This window comes from Cavia porcellus, unplaced genomic scaffold (assembly GCF_034190915.1).
Source record: "Cavia porcellus strain 051 isolate PalLab524CR breed Dunkin Hartley unplaced genomic scaffold, mCavPor4.1 scaffold_3, whole genome shotgun sequence".
NCBI classification, from domain to species: domain Eukaryota; kingdom Metazoa; phylum Chordata; class Mammalia; order Rodentia; family Caviidae; genus Cavia; species Cavia porcellus.
In genome coordinates, this window is record NW_026947486.1 from 120,096,142 (window position 1) to 120,104,560 (window position 8,419).

General features: G+C 63.9%; 1 protein-coding gene across 3 annotated transcripts; it reads left to right on the forward strand.

The window, feature by feature from the left end:
- The first annotated feature begins 209 nt into the window (after nt 1–209).
- On the forward strand, nt 210–7,829 carry Slc6a8 (solute carrier family 6 member 8). Of its 3 annotated transcripts, none has more exons than XM_005000053.4 (14): nt 210–1,149; nt 2,422–2,553; nt 2,934–3,183; nt 3,505–3,637; nt 4,479–4,613; nt 4,705–4,808; nt 4,902–5,026; nt 5,462–5,574; nt 5,689–5,826; nt 5,904–6,006; nt 6,097–6,197; nt 6,267–6,437; nt 6,538–6,651; nt 7,450–7,829. In XM_005000053.4, the coding sequence occupies exons 1-14, from the start codon at nt 888–890 to the stop codon at nt 7,615–7,617; spliced, it is 2,049 nt and encodes a 682-aa protein (XP_005000110.1). In that variant the 5' UTR covers nt 210–887; the 3' UTR covers nt 7,618–7,829. The 3 variants fall into 3 exon arrangements, with proteins under 3 accessions (XP_005000110.1, XP_012996967.1, XP_003462203.1); XM_013141513.3 differs by having other exon boundaries at nt 6,538–6,714; nt 7,450–7,636; XM_003462155.5 differs by lacking the exon at nt 7,450–7,829 and having other exon boundaries at nt 6,538–7,317.
- Nucleotides 7,830–8,419: the final 590 nt, after the last annotated feature.

Here is an 8,419-nt window from a genome sequence, read left to right on the forward strand (position 1 = left end):
GGGTGGGGGGCGCCGGGGGACGCGCTCTGGCTGGCCCAGCCCCAGGTAGCAGCCATCCCGCTCCCCAAGGCGGCGGCGTCTCCTCGGGAGGCGGGCGGCAGGCAGTAGGCGGAGTAACGGGGAGGGCGAGAGGGCTGTGGGGGAGGGGAGCGGCCCGGTCGTGGGGGTGGGGCGATGGTGACATCACCCTGAGCCGGTTCTTAAGCAGCAGCCGGTCGTGCTGGGGAGGAGAGGGACAGCCTGAGCGCAGTGGCAAGTCGTTGAGTCCGCTGCGGCCCTGAGAGCGGCTGAAGCCGCCGCCGCCGCCGCCACCACTACCAGAGCCACCACTGCCCACTGCTGGAGCCACCGGAGCCACCGGAGCCACCAGAGCCGCAGGCGCGCAGCACAGCCGCCTGGGCCCAGGCCGGGGCGGGGGGCAGGGGGCGAGGGCCGAAGGCCCCTGCTCCCGCCGCCGCTTGCACACAGCGGGCGCCCAATGCCACCGGCGCCCCGCTAGGCTGAGCCTCGGGCAAAGCAAACCGCCTCTGCCACCGCCGCCGCTGCGGTTGCCACCCGAGTCGCGGGCAGCAGCCTCGGGAGCCGCCGCCACCGCCCGGCCGGGCCCCGCCACAGCCCGCGCGCCCCCGGGCCCCCGACACACATGAGATTCTTCAGGCTCACTTTCAAGTGCTTCGTGGACTGCTTCTGACTGCGCCCCCGTCCCACACCCCACCCGCCCGCCGCCCCGTTCCCCGGCCCGGCCGTCCCCGAGGCCCCCGGGTGGCCCGAGCCTTCGGGGTTCTCCCCCGGGTGCCGCCGGCGCCCCCAGTAGCCTGCCCGCCCCCCACAAGGCGCCGCCACCCGGGCCGCCCCAGCACCCCCGGCCCAGCCGGCCCTCCTGGGCCATGGCGAAGAAGAGCACGGAGAACGGCATCTACAGCGTGTCCGGCGACGAGAAGAAGGGTCCCCTCATCGCGCCCGGGCCAGATGGGGCCCCGGCCAAGGGCGATGGCCCCGCCAGCCTGGGGGCGACAGGCGGCGGCCTGGCTGTGCCGCCACGGGAGACCTGGACCCGCCAGATGGACTTTATCATGTCATGCGTGGGCTTCGCTGTGGGCCTGGGCAATGTGTGGCGCTTTCCCTACCTGTGCTACAAGAATGGTGGAGGTAAGCACCGTGCAGCCCACCTCGGGGTCCCTTCCCCTAGCCCGCCCCTGCCCACCACCAGGTCGGGGAGGAGCCTTGGGGAGGAGCCAGGGCGAAGTCCAGGGAGTGGGGAGGCCCCCAGGACACCTGGAGACCCGGGCACCCCTAACTCCCTCAGCAGTCTGAGCCTCAACTGCCTGGGTCTCCACCCCCTCCCGGTCATGTGCCTGGGGGTGGGGGGAAGCGGCCAGTCCCATGGTGCCCAGAGGAGGGCTTCCTCAGACCCCCCAGCCCAGACCAGGGCTCCCCCAGTGACCCCTTGTAGGAAGGGCCTGTCCCCTGGGGACAACCAAGGGGAGGTGAGGTCCTGGTTGCCCCTGAGGGTTGGGCACACAAGCAGCACATTGTGTGGCCCCCCACTTGTGCACACGCGAACACACACACACAATGGGCCACTCTGTCCCACCCCCGTGCCCTCCTCCCCCTCCCTTCCCCTCTAGCCCGGGCCTGGAACACTGGGAAGCCTGCGGCCTGGCCCGCCTGGCGCCACCGGCCGACACTACATGCACACCCCTTGCCCGCCAACCCGGCCCGGCTTAACAATCGGAGGACACGCATGTGTCCTGTGACTGCAAAGCAGCAGGCCTGCCTGTTGAGAGGGGAAGGGACTGGGCACTGGGGGTAAACTGAGGCCCAGGGGAAAGGCCTTTGCCCAAGGTCATGCACAGGAAGGATGCTGGGACAGGAGCTTGGCTACCTGGCTGGTCATGGAGCTGAGCAGGCAGAGGGCGGGGTCAGAGAGGAGCCCAGAGGAGCAGCAGGGGCTGTAGCAGCCCCTGCGTCCCTCTGTCCTTCTGTCCGGCATGGGGCATCCCCTTCTCTAAGCCTGGGGCTGCCCTTGCACAGCAACAGGGCATCAGGGGGTGACTGCCTCCCCCCAGACCGTCCAGAGTGCAGGGCAGTCAGGGCCTCCCTGTCTCAACAAGAGCCCTGGCCCTGGAGCACACGCACATGATAACATGCACGTGCCCTTGGCTTCCTCCAGGAGCTGCAGCACAAGGGATGGCCCACATGCATGTGCATACGTGTCTTCCGTGCCCAGCAGGTCACCACAGCCAGGGAACAGGGCCAGCCCTAGCCCCTCCTTGCAGATCAGGGACCCACCAATCCCCCTTCCGTGGGGAGCCTTGGGGCTTCAGCCAGCAGCTGAGGGGTCTGGTCATGCTCCCTCCCGGCCCAGGGTGCCACCTTGGCATATTCTTGTGGTCCCCCTGACCCCTATGCTTCCCCCAGGCGTGTTCCTTATTCCCTATGTCCTGATCGCCCTGATCGGAGGGATCCCCATTTTCTTCCTGGAGATCTCGCTGGGCCAGTTCATGAAGGCCGGCAGCATCAACGTCTGGAACATCTGTCCCGTCTTCAAAGGTAAGCTGCCAGGCCCACATACTGCTCAGGGAGCTGTCCCCTGTCCCCGTGCAGGCCCCCAGAGTGGCTGAACATTGTGATGGCAGTGGCACCAGGACAGGTACCAGCATGTGCAGCTGGACAAGCAAAGGATATGACGAGGGGGACAGGAGCAATGCACGGAGGAGATGAAGTACAGGGGACACGTGAGGGAGGTGGCCTGCTCAGGATACCAGGCGGGGTTTGGGGCAGTTGCACATCTCAGGCATGCAATGGAGAAGGCTCTGGTAGGAGAGGAGGATGTGGCTGCTAGGAGTTGGCCAGGGAGCAGCCCTGGGAGGGGATGTGACCTGGGGTGGCCAGAAACAGAAGCCACAGGGACCAGAGCCCACTGTCCTCAGGCCTGGGCTATGCCTCCATGGTGATCGTCTTCTACTGCAACACCTACTACATCATGGTGCTGGCCTGGGGCTTCTACTACTTGGTCAAGTCTTTCACCACCACCCTGCCCTGGGCCACATGTGGCCACACCTGGAACACTCGGGACTGCGTGGAGATATTCCGCCATGAAGACTGTGCCAATGCCAGCCTGGCCAACCTAACATGTGACCAGCTTGCTGACCGCCGGTCCCCTGTCATCGAGTTCTGGGAGTAAGTCAGGCGCCTCTGGGCCAAGCCCAATCTGTCCTGTTCCACCCATCCCCACCCCACCCCACATGCAGTCCAGCCCTGGGGATTTGCCCTTCTCTAGGGCTGAGGTGGGCCTTGTTCCTCAGTGGCATTTGTCACCTCATCCTGTTAAGAACTGGGGACTGCGTGTGGGGGCGTCCTGGCCCATGGTCCTGGAGCAGGCCAGCAGTCTACTGCCACCTCCAGAAGGTCAGGGGCACAGGGTAGGCAGGACGGAACAGAGGGGCCACACCCATGGAGGCCTTCCCAGCCTCACTGTGCACTCCCTCTGTCCTGCCCCAGGAACAAAGTGTTGCGGCTCTCAGCTGGGCTGGAGGTGCCCGGGGACCTCAACTGGGAGGTGACCCTGTGTCTGCTGGCCTGCTGGGTGCTGGTCTACTTCTGCGTGTGGAAGGGGGTCAAGTCGACAGGGAAGGTACTGCTGCCAGAGGGAGGATGGGGGCACCACTACCTGGGGGCCCTGTGCTTCTGCAGGGGGCAACACGGCACCAGGAGGTGACAGGACCAGGGTGAGGGGGAAAGGGAGAGGTCCCCAGATCCAGGCCACTATGCCCCCGCAGCAGTGCTGGGCAGGTAGTCCTCTCCAACACCCAGACCAGGGCCCAGTAGACCCCCATGCCAAAGGCAGAGGCCAGGCAGTGGGTACCCCGCCCCCAGCCTCCTGTTTTGTTCCTCCCTGGGTCCCCTGGTGCCCCACCTGCCTGAGTCATGGCGGTCTGAGCTGAGCACCAGATGAAACCTACAGGCATCTGTCCTGCCTTTCCTTGGGGGCTTCCTGTCACAGAGCAGAGAGGCACTCGCACATAGTAGGACAGTGGGTCAGGAGCTGTGGGACGACCAGGTCCCTAGAGGGCAGGATTCCTGTGCGCCCCATTCCCAGGGTCCTTTCCTGTCCCTCCCCCTCTCTTGAGCCCCTGGCCCCGGCCAGCCCTCGTTCTCTTGCCTCTGGCCCAGTTACAGTCCTGGACTGCTAAGGCCTTCCACCTCCCTATTGAGGATGAGCAGCTTGGGCCTGCAGCCTCTCAGAGAGACCTGTGACCGTGCCCCTAGGCCATGCTGCTCTGCCCATGGCCACTCCCCTGCCAAAATGGGACCCTTGGTGACTGTCGTAGCCCTGTCCTTCCCTCCTTCCTGAGCTGACCTTGCTGTTGGCTTCCCTCGGTGGGGAGTCCTGGCTCTGTGGGGACAGAATGGGGAGCTCCAGGGCTGAGCCTAAGGTGGGGTGCAGTGCCCCACCAAGTCACCTGGGCCCCTAGATCGTGTACTTCACTGCTACATTCCCCTACGTGGTCCTCGTTGTGCTGCTGGTGCGCGGGGTGCTGCTGCCCGGAGCCTTGGACGGCATCATCTTCTATCTTAAGCCGGACTGGTCCAAGCTGGGGTCCCCTCAGGTGAGTGGCACAGCCACCCCCTGGCAGGCTGGGAGCAGGGCGAGATATGCCATGGGGCCCTGCCCTCATACTGTGCCTGTGCCTCCCACAGGTATGGATAGACGCCGGGACCCAGATTTTCTTTTCTTATGCCATTGGCCTGGGGGCGCTCACAGCTCTGGGCAGCTACAACCGCTTCAACAACAACTGCTACAAGTAGGCGTCGCACTGGGTCCTCTGCCCACTGCCCACTTACCCCACACCCTGCCCATGGGAACGCCAGATGCTACCAGGCCCCTCTGCCCCTAGGGACGCCATCATCCTGGCACTCATCAACAGCGGGACCAGCTTCTTTGCTGGCTTCGTGGTCTTCTCCATCCTGGGCTTCATGGCGACAGAGCAGGGCGTGCACATCTCCAAGGTGGCGGAGTCAGGTAAGCCTCTGCCTGGGCCTGCTTACAGGGCAGCAGCACTGGCCTGTGTGCGTGGCATGCTGCCACATGCAGATGGCAACTGAAAAGTGACAGCCGACTTCCCCCCGGCCAGACAGGCCGGCATGGAGCAGCCCTGCATGGCACGGCCCTGTTCTCCCTGGGCTTGGGGCCCTTCCCCCGCCCCTGGGGTTGCATGGTGGTAGGTGCTTGTCCCAGTGCTGCAGAGGGAGTGTCTCCTTGGGCTCCTGCTTTACCCCTGCCCGTGGCCGCTGGTGACAAAGATGGTGGTGGCTTAGACACTGCAGGGGCACTGCAGGGGCCTGCTGAGGGCCCTGGTCTGGAGGCACAACAAGAGTGAGCGTCTCCGGCAGACTTGGGGTGTCCCCGGGCAGGCAGGCACGTGCTGCCAGTCTCACCCCGCTCCTCTGCCCCCAGGGCCCGGCTTGGCCTTCATTGCCTATCCCCGGGCCGTCACGCTGATGCCTGTGGCCCCGCTCTGGGCTGCCCTGTTCTTCTTCATGCTGCTGCTGCTCGGGCTCGACAGCCAGGTTCGTAGCAGCTCCAGGCTGGGAGCTGGGGCGGGCGCTGGGGTAGGTGCCAGGCCGGGCCGGGCCGGGCTGGGCAGGGCAGAGCAGGGCCGGGCCTGAGCTGCCCTGCCACAGTTTGTAGGTGTGGAAGGCTTCATCACCGGACTGCTCGACCTCCTCCCGGCCTCCTACTACTTCCGTTTCCAAAGGGAGATCTCCGTGGCCCTCTGTTGTGCCCTCTGCTTCGTCATTGACCTCTCCATGGTGACTGACGTGAGTGGCCCTGGGATGCAGTTGCCCTTGAGGTCTGGCCCCTGGCTGTCAGCCTCTTACCTGGCTCTGTCCTCCAGGGTGGGATGTACGTCTTCCAGCTATTCGACTACTATTCCGCCAGTGGCACCACACTACTGTGGCAGGCCTTTTGGGAGTGCGTGGTGGTGGCCTGGGTATACGGTAGGTCCAGGCCCGGGGGGATGGGACACGCAGGGTGTGTGTGGGGGGTACAGGGACTGCAGCTGTATGGCCCTGCCGCCGCCCGCACAGGAGCTGACCGCTTCATGGACGACATCGCCTGCATGATTGGGTACCGGCCTTGCCCCTGGATGAAATGGTGCTGGTCCTTCTTCACGCCGCTGGTCTGCATGGTAAGGGCCGGGGGAGCCAGGCGGGTGAGGGGCACCGCGGGCCCAGCTGATGTGCGGCCTCCCCCCCAGGGCATCTTCATCTTCAATGTGGTATACTACAAGCCACTGGTCTACAACAATACCTACGTGTACCCATGGTGGGGCGAGGCCATAGGCTGGGCCTTCGCGCTCTCGTCCATGCTGTGTGTGCCCCTGCACCTGCTGGGCTGCCTCCTCCGGGCCAAGGGAACCATGGCCGAGGTGAGCACTGGGCGCCTGCCGGGGCCGGGGCCGGAGCTGGGACTGGGGCAGGGCCAGGAGAGCCCGCAGGCACCTGCTCCTCTCCTCTCCTCTTCTGCAGCGCTGGCAGCACCTGACCCAGCCAGTCTGGGGCCTCCACCACCTGGAGTACCGAGCTCAGGATGCGGACGTCAGGGGCCTGACCACCCTGACCCCAGTGTCTGAAAGCAGCAAGGTTGTCGTGGTGGAGAGTGTCATGTGACAGCCACCCCAGTTCACATCACCAGCTCCCCCTCTGGTAGCCATAGCAGCCCCTGCTTGAGCCCCAGCCACCCCTTGGGGGGGCCTGCCTTTCCCTGCCACTCCGGGGGCTGCCAGGGGTGGGGGAGGGGAGGGTGCACCATGAGTGCTAACTAAAACAACTTTTTCCATTTTTAATAAAACGCCAAAAATATCACAACCCACCAAAAATAGATGCCTCTCCTCCCCACCCTAGCCAAGCTGGTCCCCTCCCCCACTGCTCCCTCCTCACCAGGCCCACCTCAGAGGCTCTGTTCTGTGACACCTCAGGTGGCCTCTTCTTTAGGCAGCAGCAGTGGCAGCTTGGGGAAGAGGAGGGGGCAGGGGAGGGGACAGCAGGAAGAAGCCAGTGCTTCCGCTGGACCAGTCCCCGCTCCCTATGGCTGTTCTAAGCTTCGAGAGGCTGCCAGCAACTGGCGAGGACAGAACCCGGAACTTGTGGCTCCCACGGCCATGGCCATCGCCACCTCCCCTCCACGTGCTCTCGGGTACAGGACGCATATATCTCCGTCTCTTAACGAAGGCCAATATCAGATGTAAACGGTGCCTCTGGCAAAGGAGGCTTGTATTTTGCACATTTTATAAAAACTTGAGTGTGAGATTCCTGCTTGTATATTTCTAAAGAGAGAAGAGCCCAAACCATCCCTCCCCCTCGCCACTCCCTTCCCTGGAAGCCCTCCTCCCTGCCCGTCCCCAGCCAAGGAGTGTGAATTTATAGATCTAATTTTCATAGGCAAAACAAAGCTTCAAGCCGTTGAGCGTGCGAGTCTCAAGTCTCGTGTGGATGCGTGCGCGACCCAGGCCCAGGTCTGGGGCAGGAGGCCACACACCCGGACCTGGCGCTCAGGCTGGCCACACCCTGCCTGCCGGGCTGGGCTCCCTGCACCAAGCTTCAGGCTGATGCCCTTTCTGCATCTCAAGTCTTCCGTGTAGCAGCTTTAACCCACGTCCGTGTCCCGTCAAGCCCAAGGCGGCCAGGAGGCCCCCAAGGGCTCCCCTACATGGAGCCCTAAGCCAAGGGGCGGGGCTGGGGAGGGCTCGGGCCTGCAGGGACGTTCTTACTGTGCTAAAAAGCCACTGCAAACATAGCAATAAAACACGTCATTTTCCAAAGCTGGCTCGGCTGTCTGCTCCCGGGGAGGGTGTGGGGGTACAGTGAGGCCTCCATCGCAGGAGCACACAGGGCACTGTCCTGAGCCGGCTACAGTGGGGTCAGCAAGCTCCAGGTGAGCCCAGGGTCCCCCATGTGTATCACTGAGCAGGTGACCTGCCCAGATCTGAGGGAGGTAGAGGAACAGGGTGGTAGCTGGGTCAAGAGGTGAGGCAGTTTCCCATTAGGTTCTACTTTGAGAAAGGGACTAGAAGGGATTGTGGGGGACCAGGATGCAGGATTGAAGGGTCAAGGACACCAGACATCTGGTCTGGGCCACTAGAAGAATGGCAACGTCAGGTCCACCAGAGGGGACAATAATCTGAGTTGGCTTTGCATCGTCTTGGAAGTGCCATCCAAGTGGAGACATCTAGCTGGCAGGTGAACACACGGGAAAGTCTGGCCAGGAGCTAGGACTGTGGGAACAGGAAAGACACAGGCTTGTGGGACAGAGGGGTGGCCACAGCAGGATCAGGGAAAAGGCTTCGAGGGTCCCAGTGTCCATGGACAGCAGAACAGCCCAGGAGATGGGTGCATCCAACTACTGGATGTC

Bases quoted from the DNA above. Each gene is read 5' to 3' on its own strand.
- Slc6a8 (XM_005000053.4), top strand. From the start codon at position 888: ATGGCGAAGAAGAGCACGGAGAACGGCATCTACAGCGTGTCCGGCGAC. The intron at 6,007-6,096 runs GTAGGTCCAGGC...CCGCCCGCACAG, and splicing joins GGTGGTGGCCTGGGTATACG to GAGCTGACCGCTTCATGGAC. The intron at 6,652-7,449 runs GTTGTCGTGGTG...TAATTTTCATAG, and splicing joins CAGTGTCTGAAAGCAGCAAG to GCAAAACAAAGCTTCAAGCC.